This window comes from Eutrigla gurnardus (assembly GCF_963514095.1).
Source record: "Eutrigla gurnardus genome assembly, chromosome: 6".
In the NCBI taxonomy this organism is placed as follows: Eukaryota; Metazoa; Chordata; class Actinopteri; order Perciformes; family Triglidae; genus Eutrigla; species Eutrigla gurnardus.
This window is the reverse complement of record NC_139920.1, coordinates 28,081,826-28,106,065: the sequence shown is the minus strand read 5'-3', so window position 1 is coordinate 28,106,065 and position 24,240 is coordinate 28,081,826. Positions and strand designations below refer to the sequence as shown.

At 43.9% G+C, this 24,240-nt stretch overlaps 2 protein-coding genes across 7 annotated transcripts in view; one reads left to right on the top strand and one right to left on the bottom strand.

Annotated features, from left to right (window-relative positions):
- tle2a (TLE family member 2, transcriptional corepressor a) overlaps positions 1-17,215 on the top strand; it is a 40,083-nt gene extending 22,868 nt beyond the window's left edge. For 2 of the 6 annotated variants that reach the window (XM_084010779.1, XM_084010777.1), the window contains exons 4-20: positions 3,162-3,206; positions 5,587-5,649; positions 6,058-6,132; positions 6,578-6,791; positions 7,338-7,354; positions 8,664-8,759; positions 9,342-9,386; positions 10,233-10,394; positions 10,699-10,825; positions 11,737-11,945; positions 12,274-12,353; positions 12,895-13,144; positions 13,886-14,133; positions 15,252-15,399; positions 15,490-15,640; positions 15,853-15,929; positions 16,094-17,215. In XM_084010779.1, the coding sequence (XP_083866905.1) occupies positions 3,162-3,206; positions 5,587-5,649; positions 6,058-6,132; positions 6,578-6,791; positions 7,338-7,354; positions 8,664-8,759; positions 9,342-9,386; positions 10,233-10,394; positions 10,699-10,825; positions 11,737-11,945; positions 12,274-12,353; positions 12,895-13,144; positions 13,886-14,133; positions 15,252-15,399; positions 15,490-15,640; positions 15,853-15,929; positions 16,094-16,201 (2,115 nt within the window). In that variant the 3' untranslated portion in view covers positions 16,202-17,215. Of the gene's footprint in view, positions 1-3,161; positions 3,207-5,586; positions 5,650-6,057; positions 6,133-6,577; positions 6,792-7,331; positions 7,355-8,663; positions 8,760-9,341; positions 9,387-10,232; positions 10,395-10,698; positions 10,826-11,736; positions 11,946-12,273; positions 12,354-12,894; positions 13,145-13,885; positions 14,134-15,251; positions 15,400-15,489; positions 15,641-15,852; positions 15,930-16,093 lie in introns of all 6 variants that reach the window. The other 4 variants (XM_084010778.1, XM_084010776.1, XM_084010781.1 and 1 more) reach the window with 3 other exon arrangements.
- Positions 1-24,240, bottom strand: part of tle2b (TLE family member 2, transcriptional corepressor b) — a 149,692-nt gene that overhangs the window by 53,664 nt on the left and 71,788 nt on the right. The window lies entirely within an intron of this gene.

Genomic DNA, 24,240 nt, shown 5'->3' with positions numbered 1-24,240 from the left:
TACTTTATTTATATTTGGTGTTTTGGTGTTTTTTTGCTGGTTTATTAAAGTTGATGACATGGAGCTTTTAGACTAAGGGTGGGTAAAAATATCAATATGGCAATATATCGCGATACTTTGCCACCCGATAAAATATCGATTTTTCAACTCCAAAGATCGATAAAAAAAAAAAAAAAGATTGATGTTTAGACGCGTTGTGAATGCAGTATTTTATCCTTTTTCATTTTATTTTCAATATTTATTTCAGTGAATTTCATGGGAATTAATAAAATGGAGAGGCTGTTTTGAATGAAATAGTTTTGAATCAATTTGTCCTCTGATCAATATCATCTGATGTACATATACAGGTACTTGTGTTTTCATCTTTATTTATACCGCAATATCATGATACGTATCGCGACCAAAGTATCGTACGTATCGTATTGTGCCAACACTCACCCCTTTTTTAGACGGTTGTATGAAACGAGTCATTTCAGTGTGTCATCTCATCTTTTTCCCCATTATTGTATGACATTCTAAACATCAAGTGATTAATCGGTTAATGACGACGATAATTGAGCAATTAAAAGTGAGGATTGTGGTTCCAGCCCTACACTTTAACTGTGCAATGCAGACATTGTAGTTGTTTCGCTGCTGTGTCATTGGCTGTCACAGTCATTTCCTCCCACGCTGCTCCGTTCGAGGTTCGTGTGATCACATGGTTTTTGTTCGTTGACACCGCTGCTTAATTTGCCCGCTCGTTGTCGACGTTCCTGCAGTTTCAATTAAACAGAAAACCGGAGGAATGGCTTTTGCATCTGCGTCATGGGCAGAGGAAGTAAACGTGATCGTTTGTGTTTCCTCTGCAGTCGTGCCGTTTGAAAGGCAAAGTGCTGTGTGAAAATATGTGGCCATATGATTGGTTCTGGGTAAAGGAAAGGCTCAAACTCTTTTGTCTTTCCTTGTTTTTTAAGTCTGCAAACCTCCAGCCTTGATTTTATTTTTTTTTACCTGTGATCAGAGCCACACACACCGCCACAGCTGACTGAGTGTCGGCTGCCAAGAACCCGCTGTGCCAAAAACGAGCTATGTGGCAATCTTGGCACCGAGTGGAGACTTGTGAGGGGATTGAAGTTTTTAGTGATGGGGAGGGGGATGTGTGTGTGTGTGTGTGTGTGGAGGGGGGGTGCTGGCATCAAGCACAGACCAGGTCTCCTTTCCTGGCTGATGATTTGGGTTTGGATGAGTTTGGATGTTGCTAAGCAACAGGCGAAAGTTGGCACACCAACTGCCAAGCAGAGCCGCCAGCTGCCAGGAAAGGCGTCTTTTATGGTGGCACACAGAAAGAGGAGCGCACACACACACTCGGAAACATGCACGCGTCTACACACACACACGTCTACACAGTCGCAGGCTTGTGCTCCTAACATGCACACCTGCACACACACACACACACAGACACACACACACACACACGTACTGCCAGAAAAGATGTCTAGAGAGAGAGGACCCCTGCCACCGCCTCTCCCATCCTGCCAGCCTGTTCTGGCTGCCAATCTCCTCTCCACAACCAGCCACGCTGAAAAGCAAATGTCAGTCTGTCACTTTTCGAGACATCTGACTTTAAAATGCTCTCCTTTTTTTTTTTCTCTCTCTCATCCATCTCCGAAGGTAGATGGAAAGAGAGACCCTCATCTCCTGCGCTTCTCGCAGCTCTTTCGGGTAAAAGCCAGGGTCACATAGCTCACATTAGACATGATTATTGCAATAGTCCGTCACCTTCTTCTTCTGCCCGGCGACAGCGCTTCGGGTTTCTGGCTTCCTAAACGTGCCTCAGGGTCATTTAGGTGCCACTGACTTTCAGCAGCGTCAAGGTGAAATTAGTGGCATGGTGCTTTTAGGGATATACGTGCGAGTGTGAGAGCCTGGCATCGCATCAAGGAGCACGGGAATATTTTGAGCAGTTCTGGGCTTCTGTACTCGTATTTATTTGTGTAAAAACAACGTAATTGCCAATTTAAGTAAATATAACATCACAAATGAGTTGAGGCAGCGATTTTGTTTTTAGCTGGATAACTCGTTATCTGTTATTATCTGGAAGAAGGAATATTTGGGTGTTTGTTTTATGATTATGCTTTTTTGAAATGTCTTTATTTTTATGTGTTATTGGGAAAAGCCTGGCAATGTTGTTTGTTGTTGTTTTCAACAAATCCCATAAAAAGATCAAAATTAACAATGATAATCTGTCATTTTCGTACTTTCTGACTTCCTTACTGTGTCGTGACATTAATGTTTTAAAAACTAGACACAAATATATAGTTTAATTTCTTAAGAAGGCAAAAGTAATTCACATTTTTGCACATTTTTTTTTTAGAAAACTGAAGTCAAACGGAGTAAATTGTGTATTTGTTGGGGTCTACTTTCAGCGGTGGATTAATACCTCTTTTGTGTGCCATTTGAGTGTTTTCCCTAACATGTCTCTCTCTCTCTGTGTGTGTGTGTGTGTGTGTGTGTGTGTGTGTGTGTGTGTGTGTGTGTGTGTGTGTGTGTGTGTGTGTGTGTGTGTGTGTGTGTGTGTGTGTGTGTGTGTGTGTGTGTGTGTGTGTGTGTGTGTGTGTGTGTGGGATTGACTCTAGGATTAATTCTTTGTTGTTTTGAGGCTTTTAGTGGGATTTGTTTCCAATAAGAAAAACACAGAATGTCATCAGACTTTCTTTGTGTTCTGTTCCGTTATTATCATTTTTATCACTGCATTTCATCTTTTGTGCAGATAAAATAAAATTAAACAGCCTAACTGCATCTGTTTTTAGCTGTTGGGGTTGAGATAATTCCCAACAGTTATAGCAGAAGAAAAATAATGTGCTGTAAACATGTCATTTTTGGGAGTCGTCGGGCGGTGTAGTGATTTAACTTTTAAGATTTCTATTTGATTTAGAAGCCCGTGTTTGCAGACGTTGTCATAACTTATGTTTTATGTACAGTATGTATTAAGATTGGATTAATAATGCATCTTCTTGCTTTGTTTTTATTCCCATGAAGTCTAAGAATATGATAGTTTCTTCTTATATCCTCATGGGAAATATTCATTATATTATGAAAACTCTCACCGACATCCGAAAGCTTGTTCATGTCAGTCTTTATGAACACTCATGTATATGATCTGATGTTCTCCTGTGTTTCAGTATTATGAGATGTCCTACGGCCTTAACATTGAAATGCACAAACAGGTGAGTGAGCTCTCGCTCTCTTTCTGCCCCTTGATATGTCTCTCGCCCCCTCACCCATCCCCCCCTCATCATTCTCCTAAAGCTTTGCATTATTCTCTTGGATTTTTATCGCCGCCTCTGCTTCCTTTCTTTCGCCCCCAATCAGCTCAACTCGAAGTAACTAATATCTTTCAGGAAAGTCTGTCCGTCTCTCTGTCTGTCTCTCTGTGTCTTTGTGTCCCTGTCCCCCTGTAATGTCAGTCCTCCCTGTGATGGACCTACATGTCGGCGTTATGCTGTGGAGGCGTTAATAGGATCCACAAACAGAATTCATTTCTCCACCTCCGACAGGCGGATGAGAATACTCTGCCCTTCCCCGAGCCTCCAGAACCCCCTCTCTCCGGTCATAAATCCCTGTCTGTTATCGCCTCTGTGCCTCCTCCATCCATCCACCCATCCATCCATCCACCCATCCATCCATCCACCCATCCATCCATCCATCCATCCACCCATCCATCCATCCATCCATCCATCCACCCACCCATCCACCCATCCATCCATTCCTGCCCCGTTTCTCCATCCTCTTTTCCCTCTTCTCTCCTTTCCCTCCAGTTGCTGTCTTACTTTGTCTTTTTTAATGTTCCTTTCTCTTAATCTCTATTTCTTTACCATCCCTGTCTCTGTCTCCCATCTTCCCCATTGATTTCTCTCTCTCTCTCTCTCCCTCCCCCCCCCCCCCCCCCTCCACTTCTGTCTCTTCACAGACATACAGTCCATGCTGAATTTCACTTTAAATCAGGTCACTGCCTTCCTGCTGTCTACTTTTTCTTTTTTCTCTCCCTCACTCCGTTCATTTCACCATCTCAATCGCTTTGCTTTTGTCATGCCCCCCCCCCACCTCACCCCCTCCCTCCCTCCCTCCCAATCTCGATTTTCCTCCCCTGCCTTCCCCTGGTTTCTTCTTTCTCAGTCTATTCCTCCACTCCCTCCCACATCCTCTGTTCATTGGCTGTCATTTCCTCAACCCAATCTGCCCTTTTCCTCCTCCCGTCCTTCCTCCCCCTCCTCTTTTCACCTCCCCCCCCCCTCCCCCGGTTTGTCCTCCCCTCTTTATCCTCTTTCTCTCGATTGCTCGTGTTCTCTCCCTCTCTCTCTCTCTCTCTCTCTCTCTCTCTCCTGAAGATGTCATTTAGTAGTTGGAGTTCTCTAACAAGAAATCATTGTGTCTCCCTTGGGGTGGGGGTGATGGATTCAGAGGATGGAGGGAATGGGGGATGAGAGGAGGAAGGAGGGGGGGGGGGGGGGCACTGCTTGGCTGAAAAAATTAGAATGGAGAGAGGGAATGATGTGGGCAAGCGAGAGAGAGAGGGAGGGAGAGAGAGCAAGAGAGGGAGAAGAAGGAGGGGGTGGAAGTTCAGTCCGGCATCAATAAATCACTTAAGAGAGAGAGAATGGGATGTGTGTATATATGTACACACACACACACACACACACACACACACACACACACACACACACACACACACACACACACACACACACACACACACAGAGTCTAGCTGTCAACAAGAAAAACAGCCTGCGGCCATAATGATGTTGTCATGATCTCTGCATGCATATCATTACTGGCCCTAGTGTGTGTGTGTGTGTGTGTGTGTGTGTGTGTGTGTGTGTGTGTGTGTGTGTGTGTGTGTGTGTGTGTGTGTGTGTGTGTGTGTGTGTGTGTGTGTGTGTGTGTGTGTGTGTGTGTGTGTGTGTGTCATCACATGACAGCGCTTGTAACACTGATTACTGCACTAATACTGGATGGATGGATGGATGGAGGGGGGGAGATAGAGGGGGAGAGAGAGAGAGAGACAGAGGGGGGGAGGGAGAGAGAGGGAGAGAGAGAGGTGTGTGTGTGGTAGAGCAGATCGAGGCAGACACACACACAGCGAGAAGCACTGACCCCCAGCAGGACACACACACACTCAAGCATGCAAAGTACAGACACACACACACAAACAGACATGCAAGGGCACATGAGAAACACGTGCACACACACACATGGCACACACACACACACACACACACACTGAGGAAAGATGGTGAATCTTGCATCTTTTCTCCTTCACACACACACACACACACACACTCTGTGTGGGCTGGCTGAGGCCGCAGCAGATGCTGTCCATGAATATTTTAGCCAAACTCGCTGGCAGAGTTTCCATTTGCATGGACCGAATGTAAGCAGCTGAAATATTTACCACACTGGCCCTGGGAGAAACGGGCCACAGCCACGCCGTGTGTGTGTGTGTTTCTTTTTACTGTTCAAGCTCAGTCTTGGCTTTTTGAATGTGTGTGAGTGTGTGAGTGTGTGTTTATTCATCAAAGCAACAGTATTTTTTTTTTTTCCTTTCAGACGGAGATTGCCAAGCGGTTGAATGTGATCTGTGCTCAGCTCATCCCATTCCTGTCACAGGAGGTGGGACACACACACACACACACACACACTCAACCACACACACACACACACACGGACACACACACACACACACACTCAACCACACAGACACACACACACTGCAATCAGCCCTCTCTCTCTTGACTGACAGCAGCCCACACAGGAGGCGTGCACATGCATACACACAATAAGTAATAACTCGCACACACCCGGAGCTGCAGATGGACGGGACTTCAAAGCACATTCCTCCGTCACCGAATGTTGAACATGATTTCCAAAGAAAACAAGAAAAATCTGCATTTCAGATTTACTGAGAATACTTTTTCATGCTCATTAAGAAAAGTTACACCTCATTTATATTGATTCAGTTTGGAGAGGAACATATTCTGAATCCCCCTGCCCTCACTGACCTCTTGGTTTGTTCCACAGCACCAACAACAGGTGGTCCAGGCCATGGAGCGCGCCAAACAGGTGACCATGGGGGAGCTAAATGCTTCGATAGGGGTACGTGGGCTCCCCCCTCTGCCTCATTAGCGTGTGTACTTTATCCTGCCATTTAAATAGTTTCCTCCTTTTCTTTTTATTGAGGCAAATGTCCATTTGCCCACTGAAAAAAAACCCAAATTATTATTATATTATATTATTTTATTTATTTATTTATTTGTATCAATTCAGGTGTCCTTACCAGCTACCTGAACAAAATAAACAATTAAATTAAGGAGCATATCAAATGTCCTTTATGGTTTTCCAATTTTGATTAATGGAGAATGAAAATAACATTTGAGTTATTTTATTTCCCATCACGCTGATTTGGCTGCAGCGTTCCCCGCTCGTACACATCGCAGCACTTAGTTCCCTCTCTCCTTCCTCCTCTCAATCACTTCCTGTTGAGCCGCTTCCTCCGTCGCTTGTAAGTCACCCAAATCTCTTTCCCCCTTCCTCTCTGCAGCAGCAGCTTCAGGCCCAGCACCTCTCCCAGCATGCCCAGGGTCTGCCAATGGGCCCACACCCATCAGGCCTGACCCACCCCGGCCTGGCGCTCGGCGGAGGCTCCGGCCTGCTGGCCCTGTCCGGGGCTCTGGGAGCCCAGTTGGCTGCCAAGGATGAGAGAGCTCACCTAGAGGCGGCGGCAGCTGCCGCTGCAGCCGCAGAGCACCACAGAGGTACAAGAACTCCTTAAAACCATGCTTGTTTCTGTAATTATAATATAATAAAACGTGTAAAATGCTAGATAAGTTCAGGGATGAGCGTTGGGTTGCATTCTGGGAGATGAGAGGGGAGAGTAAACGCCGAGTCTTGGCCTGATGGCTCGTGATGATTGACTTTGGATTGGAGGTTGCTGATAAAAACACTCCTTGGGGATTTTTCCCCACTGAGTCATCAGCAGTTGAGTGATGTAAAGTGATGGTGGATAATGTTGCATTTCTTTGTGTGTGTGTGTGTGTGTGTGTGTGTGTGTGTGTGTGTGTGTGTGTGTGTGTGTGTGTGTGTGTGTGTGTGTGTGTGTGTGTGTGTGTGTGTGTGTGTGTGTGTGTGTGTGTGTGTGTGTGTGTGTGTGTGTGTGTGTGTGTGTGTGTGTGTGTGTGTGTGTGTGTGTGTGTGTGTGTGTGTGTGTGTGTGTGTGTGTGTGTGTGTGTGTGTGTGATCTGCGTTTGCTGTCGCGTGGCTGGTACCTGCTTGTGTCGGGTGCTTCTGCCTGGAAGGAACAGACCGTGAAGCAGGACCAGTGAGTACAGATTACTGCACAATCCCCAGATACACTCCCACCTGTCCACCCCTTTATTCAGCCGATTTCTAGATTGTAGGCTTCATCCTTACAACTTTATCCCTAAGGCTGTAAAAACTATAGAAGAGGTCAAATAATAACTTAGAAATATGGCTTATATAGGCATATTTTTTAAGTAATTTCATTCACAGAAAGTGCAAATGTGGTACTAATTATTAGGGATGTGAATCTTTGGGTGTCTCACGATTTGATTCCGATCCTTCGGGTCACGATTTGATTCAAAATCAATCCTCGATTCAAAAAATCACAAATTCATAGTGTGTTAAGGCAAATTATGGCATCAAAACAATACAGTTAGTATTTTTTAAATAAACTGATTCCAATGATGTAATCACACAAAGGCAAACTTAAGACAAAAGGTAACATTTATTCATGCTAAACAAATAAAAACGTACTTATTTTACAAGAAATAACTTGCATAAATAAAATTGTCTAAATAAAAGCTGAGGCCAGCTGCCCCTTTCTTCCAGAAGTAAGTCTCAACTCTCATTGACAAAAAAAACTTCTGTTCATAGATAAAATTACCTAAGTATTAAGTTTATGAATTGATTCAGAATTGTTGATTAGAATCACGATTCTTATGTGAATCGATTTTTTTCCCACCCCTACTAATTATAGGTAAAAGAAGTTCTCCACTTTAACCCAAGTAGATATTTATTATTTATTCCCTATATATCGGAGTATTCTTGCCTGTAGACAGATTTGATTGTTTTTTCATGATGCATTCTGTATTTTCACCATCATTTTTTCAACACAACACATAGTGAATGCATCTGCCTGGACTTCAGTAAACGTAACGCATCAACATTTCACCAGCTTTAATGTAACTTTCTTTAGCTTTCATACACATTATTGGAGTCAGTGATGCTGAAAACCTGTATGGCAACAATTTAAATCAAGTACAATACTGGTTTAAAGAAAGATACTCTGTGCACTCGGACTGCTCTGGTCTTTTCTGCTGCCCTAAAGAAAACTGGGCACATTCTGTTTCTCCCTCCGACTCCTACAGTGAGCCGGCCGATCGATGCTGGCTGATATTCTTTCACATTCATCTCCGCAGCCTATGAGCCTGACATGATTTATGCAGTCCCTCTCACCTCATTATCACCCTCTTCCTCCCTCTCTGCCCTCATTCCTTCTTTTTTCACTCCTTCCTCTCCTCTTTGTGCCCCCCCCATGCATCCATCCCCCTCCCCCACCCCCCCGTTGCCTCTTTCTCTTCCTCACCTCCCTCTCTTTCCCTCTGCAGAGCTCTCTGTCCAATGGGGATAAGGGTCGCCCAGCAGACTACCTCAGCAACGGCAAGAAGAGGAAAGCCGATGAAAAAGAGTTCATGACCGACTATGTGAGGCCCTTTCATAACACTGTTAAATGTTTAAGTAACTGAAGGGAAAGTTTCACACAACTCTGCCAGTCCTGGGCCAGATGGGACCGGTGCTGTGAACTTTGGAGACCCTTTTAAAATATTCACACTCCCCTGCTGTGCTGTCGTCACTGTATCATCGGTGTTAGTGTGGAAACGTGATTCATTAAGCTCTGTGAGGGTTGTTTTTATTGTCAGGGAGTTATTTTATTATCAAGTGCATCATAATCGCTTCGTTTGAGATGACCTGCAATAAAAAAAAAAAAACAGCAGTGCCTCAGGGGATATCACCTCTCCAAGTTAAACATCTCAAATTAATTAAATTACATTTTGCACTGTCCCTTGCATTATCTTGCAACAATCTCAGGCAATAAAGTTGTTCAGATAAGACTTTAATTTGCAGTGCAACAAATTAAAAGTCTGCTAAAACTTTTTTCTGAATGCGTTGCGTGACACACACGTACAGCCCTCTGTTTGCACGCCGTATATTTCTGCATGTAATCTCCATACATCAGACAGCGGAGCAGGGATCTCTAATCTCACTTCCTCTCTCTTCTCTCACAGGGCAGCGATGCAGATAAGAGTGATGATAATTTGGTGGTGGATGAGGTTAGTAGGCGGCCGGCGGCCCCCGTTGCCTTCACTTCACCGCTTTCATCTGCATACATCATGTAAACACACCCAGCACGACCATCTGAATAATAATAATAATGACAGTAACCCCCCCCTCCTCTACCTCTGCCTTCCCTTGTTTCACAACATACACAACCATAAAGTACAAACACACACACACACACACTTCTGCTCTCACATGCTCTTCTGTGTACAATTCTGTCAGCTGTTGAGGTTTCATGAGTTTTATGAAGAAGTGCAGATTAAATCGAGGATGTAAGATGATGGAAAATATAAAAATAATAATTTAATGTTTCTTAAAATGATTATTACGTATTACGTTGTTGGGTTGGAGAGATTTCCTTTATGTTTATTGAAGAATAATAGCATTTAGTGGATGGGATGACTGTTTTTAAAGCAACCATCAGTTTAAAACTCGCTGTAGTCGGTCCTCATGTTCATACTGACCGTTAATGCTAATCCTCGTTCTGTGCAAACAGAAACAAGAGTTTCTATGTTAGTATTTTAGTATGAAATCATTTCTTTGTGTTTCCCCAGACAGGTTGCAAGCTAACACATAAAAGACTAACTTTCAACTCTGCAAAATTACCCTCTTGAGTTGATTTAATAAACTTTAATAAACTTTGGAATACCCTTTTGCTGATTTTACATTTGAAGCACATTAAGGAGTGATTTAATTAAGTAAAACCAGTTCCAGCATTCACGTGAAAATCGTGAACCAGTTTAGCGAAGCGGTTAATAAGAGACGCTCGTGGATTTACTGGGATTTCTGAGAATGAACACCTCTGTCCGGTGTTAACGAGTTTATCTGTTTGAATTCAGGACCCGTCGTCCCCCCGCAGCGTGCAGTCCTACTCCTCCAGGGAGAACGGCCTGGACAAGCTGCCCCCATCCCGTAAGGAGGGCCCTCCACAGGCCAGCCCGGCCTCCCTCGCCTCCTCCAGCAGCGCCGCCTCCCCGTCTCGTGGCAAAGAGCCCCCTCAGGTACACCCGCACCTGGACCCCGACAGAAAGGCAGATATCCATCTAGAACCAACTTGTATTTCAGTATGGTGGAAAGTGCAAGGAGATAAAGGAATAAATGCACCGGCACGAGCTGAAACATGTTTGTTTTTACACACTAAATAAGAGCCCTCACCAGTGAATGCCTGTGCTTTGTTTCTTTCATATTTCACTGTAAGACATCAGTGTTTCTATGCTTTCAGCACACACTGTGTTCTCACGTTTCATCCTGCAGGATTTTCCTTTCTTTAATAACACTTGTCTTTTTTTTATCCTCTTCTCCCAGAGAGAGAAGTCCAGTACTCCAGGTATGAAGCCGGGGACCCCCATGTCTCAAGAGTCCAACACCCCAGGACCCAGTGGACCTCCACAGTTCAGACCCGTCCCCGGCAAGCCTGGCGTCGACCCCCTCGGTGAGAACATCCCACGAGCTCGCTTTTATGTCCCCTAAGAAAAACTCTTCTGCGCTTTAACTGTTTAAAAACGGGAGCAGACTTCAGAAAGCCTTGAAGTTGCAATGAAATAAAAGTTTTAAATCTCGCCTGCATCACTGGAAAGACTCAGGAGACCGAAAGACAAATGTCTCCATCCCTCCTCAGGGACGGAAACTTCCACTGCACGGAGCATCAATTAAAAGTGTGATTCTGCCGCTGCAGAGATGCGTTTCCTCGCCTGTACTCGCTTTGTTACGTGTGGTGATTCTATTAGCATCGGGCCGCGGTAGTTGGTATGTGTGTCAGCCGGCTCCCCTCCACCCACCACCCACCACCATCTGGACTTAATAAGCAGCTGTGGGCAAAAATATTCAGCGGCCCTCACTTTTTATATGGAAAGATTAGGAGAGGTGATGGACTGTGACTGTGAGCTGCTTCATAATGAGCCTCCATCTATTCCACTGCATCTCTCTTTTTTTTTCTCCACACATCACCTGTTAACACACACACACACACACACACACACACACACCATTATGCATGCATATGTACACACTCGGCTACATGCACAGACAGCATAAAGAGGATATGTATGCAAACACGCACACGCATGCATGTCTCATTGCAGTGAGAGCCGGTGAGCAGCAGGGGGCAGTAGTGGTCTTGGGCTGCGGTTTAGGGCCTGTCGTCTGTCTTATGCATGGCAGGCGGCAGCTTGTTCACAGCCTGTCAGTCACAGCTGTCGTACACAGTGAGAGGCCCTGCAGAGGGAGTCACCTCAGAACGAGCTGGGCTCGATTCCTCGCCGAAACCAAGGATGGAAGTCTCATTTTATTGCCTCATTCAATAATTTGTTCACAATGAATCGACTGTCTCGTCTCTCCCTCCAGCTCTGGGTCTGAGAAACCCCTTGGCGGTGCAGGGAGCGTACCCTCCGGGGGCTTTCGGCCTGCCTCCAGGCGTGAACGGGGACCTGGCCGGGGCGGCAGGTTATGGCGCCGGCCTCCACTTAGTTTCCCCCCAGATGAACGGAGCTGCAGCGGCGGCGGCGGCGGCGGCGGCGGCAGCAGCTGCCGCAGGCTACGGCCGGTCCCCTGTGGTGAGCCAGACACTCTGCAGATAATTTGTCTTTCCAGTGTCACTGTCATATCTAATACCTCAGCATATAAACCCTTCACAGAGGGCAGAAAGAGGGATATAAATATATATGAAAAGGAAGAGTGTTTTAGAGGGAGAGCAGCTGCATTGTCATTTATCGTTAAGAATCTATGACCTTGGCTCTTGAAAAGACTCTTTGCTTTTATATGATCTCATTTTATTCTGATCCTTCATCTGATACTGTCCCTGCAGCTCCTGTTTTCACCAGTGAACTTCTCCTCTCCGTGAACACGGGCGTCGTTTTCTCACATTATGTCTTTCTCTTCCAGGTGGGCTATGAGTCTCCACACCCACATATGAGGGTCCCCGGGCTTCCTGCCAGCCTGCAGTCAGCTGCCTCCGGAAAACCGTGAGTTTCCTCCGCCTGCTATCACACAAATCTTGTTCACTGTTAACTGCACTCGGGTTCTGCTCAATTACAGGAATCAAAGAAAGGATGAATACCGAGAGATCAGGAGGAAAATACTTCTAATAAAAAAAAAACAGTTTGGCTTCTAAATCTGTGTTCATACATTAATCATTCAGTTATCATCTTAAATATGTTATAAAATCATTATGTCTTCCATTACTGGTGCTGCTTTACTTTGTCTGGAGTATTTTTCCTCTTTTCTTCTGCACATGAATGGTGGATGTAGACAAAGTGAGGTCGTGATATTTGCAGAAACACTTCAGAGACTGGAGTCGTTAAATACAGTATTTTTCAGTTTTTCCAGACATCATCAGTAAATGTCAGATTTGAGTCACATGGGGTCGGTTTTTCAAAAGTATTTCTCTGAAATGCAAAAATGACATCTGAAGCAAACTTTAAGCAGCCTTGAATGATTACAGTTGTACGCTTGTTCATTGAGTAGTTAATCTCTGTTATTCTTCTGTTTCCCTCCTCGTTTCAGCGCCTACTCGTTCCACGTGAGCGCCGACGGCCAGATGCAGCCGGTGCCCTTTCCCCCCGACGCCCTGCTGGGCCCGGGAATCCCTCGCCACGCCCGTCAGATTCACACCCTGAGCCACGGCGAGGTGGTGTGCGCCGTCACCATCAGCACCTCCACGCGCCACGTCTACACCGGAGGCAAGGGCTGCGTCAAGGTGTGGGACATCAGCCAGCCTGGAAGCAAGAGCCCCATGGCCCAGCTGGACTGTCTGGTGAGCTCAGACGGATGTTTGTTGGACACACAGTTAAAGTTTGTTGTCCATCTTGTGTCTGATAATGTTGCTTTACAACCAAAAGCCGTGCTCTTGTTCATCCTGCACATAAAAACACACTTTAGATGATAGGGGTGAGTATTGGCAAGAACCTCACGATACGATACGTATCACGATACTTTGGTCACGATACGTATCACGATATTGCGATATAAATAAAGATGAAAACACAAGTACCTGTATATGTACATCAGATGATATTGATCAGAGGACAAATTGAGTCAAACTATTTCATTCAAAACAGCCTCTCCATTTTATTAATTCCCATGAAATTCACTGGAATAAATATTGAAAATAAAATGAAAAAGGATAAAGTACCCTGAGTGACAATGCACAAAATAATAATAATGTTTCTCCTTCTGTGTCACTGTTTGAACACTGAACTGAAGGTCATATAAAAGTAATGTAAAGGTATATGTGTAAACATGAATCTTTTTTTTATTTTTTTTATCGATCTTTGGAGTTGAAAAATCGATATTGTATTGGGCGGCAAAGTATCGCAATATATTGCCGTATCAATATTTTTACCCCTATTAGATGATGAACTGCTTTTATGTTGTTGTCCTAAAGCCAAATCCTCCAGCTTCCTGTAGCAGTACGCTTAACTTAAAGTACTACAACATATAGGATCCTGGTATTGCATGTACATGGTTTATATGTGTTATTCTTGTGTCCAATCAGAACAGGGATAACTACATCCGCTCCTGCAAGCTGCTCTCAGATGGAAGGACCTTGATCGTCGGCGGGGAGGCCAGCACGCTGTCAATCTGGGATTTGGCCACGCCCACTCCTCGCATCAAGGCCGAGCTGACGTCGTCCGCCCCCGCCTGCTACGCGCTGGCCATCTCCCCCGACAACAAGGTCTGCTTCTCCTGCTGCAGCGACGGCAACATCGTCGTCTGGGACCTTCACAACCAGACGCTGGTCAGGTGAGAGGAGAGGACGAGATTCTGTAAACGCCATCCAAACGGGCGAATGGCCAACTCTGTCGAAGGTAGAAGGAAGGAGGAGAGGAGAGAGGGATGGAAAAGGAAGAGAGGCAATTGAGTGGGAAATAAGACGACAGAGACGACTGCACAGAGACACAGGAAATGGTGTAATTTCAGATATTTCCCAATCTGTGCTGTCAATCATAAAGTAGAGCGAGGGAGAACCGCAACACGCAGGATGAATACAGCATCTGTGTGAATTTAACAGGGAGAAGACATGCAACGTGTGTTTGTAAAAAGTCATTTTTGAGACTTTTTCCGTCTTTCAAGCATCATAGCATGTTTTTGGATTTATGTTCAGATGATAATAATGTAATATAAACATCCTATCCAGGGATGGATGTGCAAACTGACTACCAATCCTCAGATACGTGGCAGTGGTCCAGACGAACCTATAATGGCACACATTTAGTCTTTTATCACTAAGACGCAGTTTAGCACCATTTCCTAAATAGTTTATATTATAACACTATAATGTAACATTTTAAGTGTTTATTAATGTCTAGTATTTCTCAACGGTAGTAACATGACACATATATTTTGCTCCATTATGGATGCCATAATTAAGATGTATTTCTTGCTGACAAACACGTTAATGAACACTGAAGTGAATCACAAAGGGCAGTGTTTGACGCTATATGGACTAAACCTAAATCACATAAAGAAAAGGAAGAAAAAGATCTCTTTGTGCTCAGTTGAGATCTGGTATTTTATGTTCTTCTGAACAATATAGAATCTGGGTTTCAAATTGTGACGTTTTGTTTATTAAGATGAATTATATGATTATGTAAATATGGACTCTATATGTGTAACATATAACTGAGCCAGTTATTTAGAAGAAGCCTGAAAGAAGAGAAAAAGTGCTTTACATAGAGATGTTCTGAATGAAAAGTTATGGTGCCATGCATGGTGTTGAAAATGATTTTATGTAGATCTTTGTACAGCTTTTAAATAATGAGGAGTTGTATATGAGCGGCAGGGGAAGAGAAAACCTTCAGCAAATATGGTTGTGTTGATGTGTGTGTTGACCTGTGTGTGTGTGTCTCCCCCCCCTGCAGGCAGTTCCAGGGCCACACGGACGGAGCGAGCTGCATCGACATCTCCAACGACGGCACCAAACTGTGGACGGGAGGGCTGGACAACACGGTGCGCTGCTGGGACCTCCGAGAGGGACGGCAGCTGCAGCAGCACGACTTCACCTCGCAGGTACGCACACGCCGCACGTCAGACAAAAAGGGCCTTCATGTGCCGACGGGCTGCTGACGACCATCATGTCTTCCCCCTCCCCGTCTCCAGATCTTCTCTCTGGGCTACTGTCCGACCGGCGAGTGGCTGGCTGTGGGAATGGAGAGCAGCAATGTGGAAGTCCTGCACGTCTCCAAACCTGACAAGTACCAGCTGCACCTCCACGAGAGCTGCGTTCTCTCCCTTAAGTTCGCCTACTGTGGTACGTACACACACACACACACACACACACACACACACAATAACCACGGAAGCAGAACAAATCTTTTGCTTCTCTCATTATTCAGAGACCGTTCTTCCTTTTCACCTCCGCCGCTCTTCTTTACAAAAGCGGCGCTTCCTCTCAGGCTTCTCCATATCTCGCCTCCTCTGAGACTTTTATCTGTTGATGGCTGTGTGTGTTTCCTCCTGTAGGGAAATGGTTCGTGAGCACGGGCAAAGATAACCTCCTGAATGCATGGCGGACACCTTATGGATCCAGCATATTCCAGGTAGGTCATAAAACAGCTTTCTAAAAAGACACATTTTTTATTTTCTTTGGTTATAAGTAAAAAAATTCAGTTGTTCATTTTCATGCTTTTTCATCCTCTTAATAAATAAATATGAGTTATTTTGAGCCTGTAGCTCATATGGTTTCCCCTCTGTGTGTCTTCAGTCGAAGGAGTCTTCGTCGGTTCTCAGCTGTGATATCTCCCCCGACGACCAGTTCATCGTCACCGGCTCCGGAGACAAGAAGGCCACAGTCTATGAAGTCATCTACTGAACTCTGATTGGCTGAAAAAAACCCTAATAATCAGGGGGCGGGGCCCAGGCTCCCTCCTGCACCAATGACTGTACAGAGCGTCGGTGGCATGGAAAACAAGAGACACTCAACTTGTACTTTGTTGTTTTGTTTACGTTTGTGAAAGAAATGGAAAAAGAGAAGCAAGGGGGCACAAAGTCACATCTCTGGAAAGAAACAAACTTTGAACTTTGTTTTTAATGCTCTGAGAACGCTGGTTAGTCTATAGCTGCGCAATTGTGGGATTCCTCCAAAGAACTTTTGCTTTTGTTCCTTTTTGTTCCTTTTTTAACAAAATAAAACCTCTGTAGTGAACAAGAAATTAGCAAAAAAAAAAATATTTTTTTAGCCTTTGAATTTTTCGCAAACAGTTGGAGCGCATAGAGTGGAAACATGCAGACATGCAGGACTGAGGAAGTGAAGAAATGGGTTCGGGGGGGGGGGCTTAATGGAAAAATACGGTCCATGTTCTGTTTTCTGTTTAAACAAAAAAGAAAAAAAAAGTCCCAGCCCAGGTCAGCCTGGCCGAGGTGGGCCTGGTCTGAGAAACCCCCTGGCAGCAGATGCATGGCAGGATGGTTCCAGCAATCTTCTTCTTTTCCTCCTCTGGCTAAGTTTCAGCAGCAACATGATTGTATCATCTCCCGTATACACATGACAGAACAGGGCTCGCGTTTTTGGAGTGTCCTGCGAGTTTGTCTTTGTTCCATTTTTTTTTCTTTATAAAAGAACAAAACACAGACAAAGAAAGCAAACCAGCCTGGAACAGAAAACCACGACCCCCCAAGGACCGAAAACTGAAGTCAGTTTAAACAGCTCACAACAGCTATTTTCCACGTTTTGGGGGATGTGGCCTCCGCTATGTCATTAAATGTTTGTTTTTTTATTATTGTATTTGTTAGGGCACATATAGGCAGACAGGTATTTTCACAACTGCTTCATGAACCTTGAAACTTGCTATATATGGACATGTAAATAAAGTTCTCTAAAGGCAAATGAGGATGTCATCTGTGACTTGGATTTGCTTTAAGAAAACTGAAAGTGTGGGGAATCTCAAACATGGCTCTGTCTCAGATCTGCAGTGGATCATTTGTGATTTATGGCTCCTTGAAGATCAATGCAGGTGCGATGGGGATCTGGTGTGTGTGTGTGTTGCACACTGCTGGCTGTCAGAATGTGTTTTCCAACTGTAGAAGTCAGATTCTTGCCAGGTTTAACTTGGATGTTTAAAACAAGCGCAACGGAAATCAAAAGAAGCATTTGTTGAATATTTGTTTATATCCTAACAGACAGAAGACAGAAATGCATGCGCTCCCAGCGAGGTGCCAAGATGCATCTTAGAGATATTTGGATGGAGAATGAAGGATGTGAATGGTGAGTAAACAGTCACTCGCTTGTGATGGAAACATTTCTTGCTTGCTGAGGGAACACAACAGCCAGTCGGTGTCTTCATCTGCACACGTACAAAAGAAAGTGTCTTGGGATTCAAACCCACGGCATGAGCACGCTCCTCTGTGACCGGTGCGCTCGGTAAATAATGTAGCCGTACATTTGTGTTTTTCTGCTGAGCTAGCTTGGCGAGACGAAGGTGAACTGCAGGACAACGGGCTGAGGGATGGTTTATTCTAGCAATAATACCCAAGAGGGACTTCTAAAGTGATCGTGGGTGTAGTTTGACTGTCCTGCAAAGACAAAAAGCTTTAACGGTGAGGAGTAAATCTGAAAAAAATGAAAGTAAAGCATTTATGTCCTGTCTAGAGTAAAGGATTACTGGCACACAGGTGGATAATAAATACTTTGGCTTAATTTATTTCCTTTGGTGCTAAATTGAAACCATGGTTTTGACCTTTTTAAAACACTGTTAATGGCCATTATCACAGCACAGAGTGCTCTCTATTCCCTTTATATGGATGTGCACAGTTATAATAATAATAAAATAAGAAACTGAATAAAACAAAACAGTATGAATATTAATGAATGCCCACAGAAAGATTCACAAATGTATTTCGTGGTTATTATATAAATGACTCTGGAGGCAATTTTGCCTCCACTCCCTACAAATTATTTTCAATGCACACAATGTTATGGCACAATTAACAGAATTGGACAAAAACGTGTCGTTACATGTGCTTGTATAACCAGCGTTTGACCAATAAACCAATAAACTGACCAATAAACCAATAAACTGACCAATAAACCAATACATTTCCCACAAATTGACTGGTATTTATAACCTTGTTGTAACATCTTATTTAAATTGTTTGCCAATTTCAGTGATCAGTTATTTTTGCAGCCTCTATAAAAATGCAACGGTGCATTTATAAATTTAATTTAAAATGATTTAAGTGAGGAATTTCATCATTTTTATTTGTTTGAGCCATTATTTCCCTGTTAATGGTCTTTTGATATTTTTTTTCTTGAATTGTGAAGCAATTTGTAAAGTCTGTTTGAATATGAGCGCTATAAATGAATGATTAATAATCTGTCTGGCGTTTAATTATGATGATTGAGATATGACAGCATGAGTTACAGCGTAGTTTCTCAAACTGTGGCCCGTGGGCAAAAGGTGTTTTGACATTTTGTGCAGCACCTGAAAGTTACTTGAAATGCATGCATTTTATTCAAATAATCTCCGGTCCATTTCAATACTTTCACGTCCAATAGCAAACATTTAATACACTACTTGGCTACTCAAGTAATTTTTTATTTATAAAGCACTAACTAATGATAGAGGTTATCCCACGGCAGATCTTGACCACCATTCGAAAAAAATCATAGTAAAAAAAAATCATAGTACAGTATGTCGAGGTCCTAAAAGTCCTTAAAAAGTCCTTAAAAAAGTCAAACTATAGAATGTCGAAAAAGAGTCATGAAAAAAAATTCATAGTATAGTTTGTCGAAAAAGTCACAGTATAACATGTCAAAAAAAGTTATGAAAAAAGTCACAGTATAACATATCAAAAAAGGTTATGAAAAAGTCACAGTGACATGTCAAAAAAGTTATGAAATGTATGAATTTTATGAAGTAAAATCATAGATTGTTGAAAAGTCCAGAAAAAAGTAAAATCGTAGAATGTAAAAAAAAAAGTCCTGAAAAAGTAAAAATGTAGAATGACGAAAAAAGTCATGAAAAAGGTAAAATCGTAGAATGGTGAAAAAAGTAAAATCATAGAATGTCGAAAAAAGTCACGAAAAAAGTAAAATCATGTAAAAAAAAGTCACGAAAAAAGTAAAATCATAGAATGTTGAAAAAGTCACGAAAAAAGTAAAATCATGTCAAAAAAGTCACGAAAAAAGTAAAATCATAGAATGTAGAAAAAATCATGAAAAAAGTAATATAGAATGTCGAAAAAAGTCACGAAAAAAGTAAAAATCATAGAATGTCGAAAAAATCATGAAAAAAGTAAAATCGTAGAATGTCGAAAAAAAGTCACAAAAGTAAAATCATAGAATGTCGAAAAAGTCACGAAAAAAGTAAAAATCCTAGAATGTCGGAAAAAGTCACGAAAAAAGTAACAATCATGGAATGTCGAAAAAATCACGAAAAAAGTAAAATCATAGAATGTCGAAAAAAGTCACAAAAGTGAAATCGTAGAATGTTGAAAAAAGTCATGAAAAGGTCAAATAATAGAATGGCGAAAAAGTGTCGAAAAAAGTAAAATCATAGAATGTAGAAAAAATCATGAAAAAAGTAATATAGAATGTCGAAAAAAGTCACGAAAAAAGTAAAAATCATAGAATGTCGAAAAAATCATGAAAAAAGTAAAATCGTAGAATGTCGAAAAAAAGTCACAAAAGTAAAATCATAGAATGTCGAAAAAGTCACGAAAAAAGTAAAAATCCTAGAATGTCGGAAAAAGTCACGAAAAAAGTAACAATCATGGAATGTCGAAAAAATCACGAAAAAAGTAAAATCATAGAATGTCGAAAAAAGTCACAAAAGTGAAATCGTAGAATGTTGAAAAAAGTCATGAAAAGGTCAAATTATAGAATGGCGAAAAAGTGTTGAAAAAAGTCGTAGTATAGTATGTCAAAAAAGACAAGAAAAAAATTATATATTGGCTGCATTAGTGTATCAAAAAGTAAATGAAAAAGTAATATAGTATGTCGAAAAAGTTCTAAAAAGGTCAAATTGTAGTATGTAAGAAAAAGAGTCCTGAAAAAAGTAAAATCATGTAAAAAAAAGTAATGAAAAAAGTAAAATCATAGAATGTAGAAAAAAGTCATGAAAAAAGTAAAATCATAGAATGTTGAAAAAGTCAGGAAAAAAGTAAAATCATGTCAAAAAAGTCACGAAAAAAGTAAAATCATAGAATGTAGAAATAATCATGAAAAAAGTAATATAGAATGTTGAAAAAAGTCACGAAAAAAGTAAAAATGATAGAATGTCGAAAAAGAGTCATGAAAAAAAATTCATAGTATAGTTTGTCGAAAAAGTCACAGTATAACATGTCAAAAAAAGTTATGAAAAAAGTCACAGTATAACATGTCAAAAAAAGTTATGAAAAAGTCACAGTATGACATGTCAAATTAAAACTGCGAGCAGTGATAACGGGCCCTCGCATGGCACGTAACTCCATCCATCCATCCATCCATTTTCTTCCGCTTATCCGGGACCGGGTCGCGGGGGCAGCTGCCTGAGCAGGGACGCCCAGACTTCCCTCTCCCCAGACACTTCCCCCAGCTCCTCCGGGAGGACCCCAAGGCGTTCCCAGGCCAGCCGGGTGACATAGTCACTCCAGCATGTCCTGGGTCTTCCTCGGGGTCTCCTCCCGGTGGGGCATGCCTGGAACACCTCCCGAGGGAGGCGTCCAGGGGGCATCCGATGCAGATGCCCGAGCCACCTCAACTGGCTCCTCTCGATGTGGAGGAGCAGCGCCTCTACTCCGCCTTTCGGCTCAGCTCTCTCTTTACCACGACGGACCGATACAACGACCGCATTACTGCAGCCGCTGCACCGATCCGCCTGTCAATCTCACGTTCCATCCTTCCCTCACTCGTGAACAAGACCCCAAGATACTTAAACTCCTCCACTTGAGGCAGGAACTCCCCCCCGACCTGGAGGGAGCAAGCCACCTTTTTCCGGTCGAGAACCATGGCCTCAGATTTGGAGGTGCTAATCCTCATCCCGGCTGCTTCACACTCGGCTGCAAACCGCCCCAGGACATGCTGGAGGTCCTGGCTCGAAGGAGCCAACAAGACCACATCGTCCGCAAAAAGCAGGGATGAAATCCAGTGGCTCCCGAACCAGATCCCCTCCGGCCCACGGCTGCGCCTAGAAATCCTGTCCATAAAAATAATGAACAGAACCGGTGACAAAGGGCAGCCCTGCCGGAGTCCAACATTACTGCCGGCAATGCGAACCAAGCTCCGGCTCCGGTTATACAGGGTCCGAACAGCCCTTAGCAGAGGGCCCCCGACCCCGTACTCCCGAAGTACCTCCCACAGAATGCCACGAGGGACACGGTCGAATGCCTTCTCCAAGTCCACAAAACACATGTGGACTGGTTGGGCAAACTCCCATGAACCCTCGAGCACCCTGCGGAGGGTATAGAGCTGGTCCAGTGTTCCACGGCCAGGACGAAAACCGCATTGTTCCTCCTGAATCCGAGGTTCGACTATCGGCCGAATTCTCCTCTCCAGTACCCTGGAAGAATACACTTTCCTGGGGAGGCTGAGAAGTGTGATCCCCCGATAGTTGGAACACACCCTCCGGTCCCCCTTTTTGAATAGAGGGACCACCACCCCGGTCTGCCAGTCCAGAGGCACTGTCCCCGACTGCCACGCGATGTTGCAGAGACGTGTCAACCAAGACAGCCCCACAACATCCAGAGACTTGAGGTACTCAGGACGGATCTCATCCACCCCCGGTGCCTTGCCACCGGGGAGCTTCTTAACTACCTCTGTGACTTCAGCCCGGGTAATGGGTGGATGAACCTCCGAGTCTCCAGCCTCTGCTTCCCCAATGGAAGACGTGTCAGTGGGGTTGAGGAGATCCTCGAAGTATTCCTTCCACCGCCCGACGATATCCCCAGTCGAAGTCAGCAGCTCCCCACCTCCACCGTAAACAGTGTTGGTGGAGGGCTGCTTCCCCTTCCTAAGGCGCCGGATGGTTTGCCAGAATTTCCTTGAGGCCGACCGATAGTCCTCCTCCATGGCCTCCCCGAACTCTTCCCAGACCCGAAACTTTGCTTCAGTGACCGCCCGTGCTGCAGCACGCTTGGCCTGTCAGCTGCCTCGGGAGTCCCCCGAGCCAACCAGGTTCGGTAGGACTCCTTCTTCAGCTTGACAGCATCCCTTACTTCCGGTGTCCACCACCGGGTTCGGGGATTGCCACCACGACAGGCACCGGAGACCTTACGGCCACAGCTTCGAACAGCCGCGTCAACAATGGAAACAGAGAACAAGGTCCATTCGCACTCAATGTCCCCAGCCTCCCTCGGGATCTGGTCAAAGCTCTCCCGGAGGTGGGAGTTGAAGACCTCCCTGACAGAGGGTTCCACCAGACGTTCCCAGCAGACCCTCACAGCGCGTTTAGGTCTGCCAAGTCTGTCCAGCTTCCTCCCCTGCCAGCGGATCCAACTCACCACCAGGTGGTGATCAGTTGACAGCTCAGCCCCTCTCTTCACCCGAGTGTCCAAGACATACGGACACTCGGTTAGTGCTACGACCGCCTGACGTGTCGGACCACCTGGCCTGGCCACCGCCCGTGATCAATTTTGACCAGCTTACTAACGTTAACTTAACGTGAGTGACTATAAGCCGCTAACGCGAACTGCTAGAGCCAGGTAGCTTACAAACTAGTAGCCTGCTGTCTCTGTGTCGAGCATACACTAAAAGCGGGCTCACATGTTAATGAACCCAGATCAGTGACAGTTGTCATCGCAGCTGCCTTAATGCTGTTACGACGTGACGTGGTGGTGCTGTTGAACTCCGCACTTTTCACATGGGAGAGAGAGAGGGATGTGACATGTATCAAAGGATCTCCAGCCGGGATTCGAACCTGAGGCTGCTGCATATATGCAGACATGGGTAAATGGCATGCACTCTAACCACTCAACCACCTGCCTGCCTGCCATGAATAAGTCTTTTTATGACTATTTTGCACTCACTACACTCAGATTTTGATTGACACGCGATATAGAAGCATATGTTAGGACTTTTACATCATTTTTACAACATTTTATGAATTTTGTCGATTTTTCACTTTTTTTTCGATATGCTATAGTATGACTTTTTTTTTTCCTGAAAAAATTGATCATGGCTTTTTATGGCTGTTTTGGACTCACTACACTGAGACTAGGCGCGTCAAGCGAGATGAGCGATTTTTATGCCTTTTTAACAATTTTAAATATTTTTTTATGAATATATTCTGACTGACTTTTTCGTGAATTTTCGACATGCTATAGCATGACCTTTTTTTAACAATATGATCAAGGCTTTTTTTTTTAAAGATTATTTTCTTGCATAGACACCTTTGTATTTAGCGGTGGATAGAGAGGAAACATGGGAGAGAGAGGGGGATGTGACATGTATCAAAGGATCTCCAGCCGGGATTCGAACCTGAGGCTGCTGCATATATGCAGACATGGGTAAATGGCATGCACTCTAACCACTCAACCACCTGCCTGCCATGAATAAGCCTTTTTATGACTGTTTTGGACTCACTACACTCAGATTTTGATTGACACGCGATATAGAAGCATATGTTAGGACTTTTACATCATTTTTACAACATTTTATGAATTTTGTCGATTTTTCACTTTTTTTCCGACATGCTATAGTATGACTTTTTTTTCCCTGAAAAAGTTGACCATGGCTTTTTATGGCTGTTTTGGACTCACTACACTGAGACTAGGCGCGTCAAGCGAGATGAGCGATTTTTATGCCTTTTTAACAATTTTAAATATTTTTTTATGAATATATCCTGACTGACTTTTTCGTGAATTTTCGACGTGCTATAGTATGGCTATGGGGCTATAGCCCAACCAAGCCCCTCCCTGGCGCCGCCACTGCGCCTG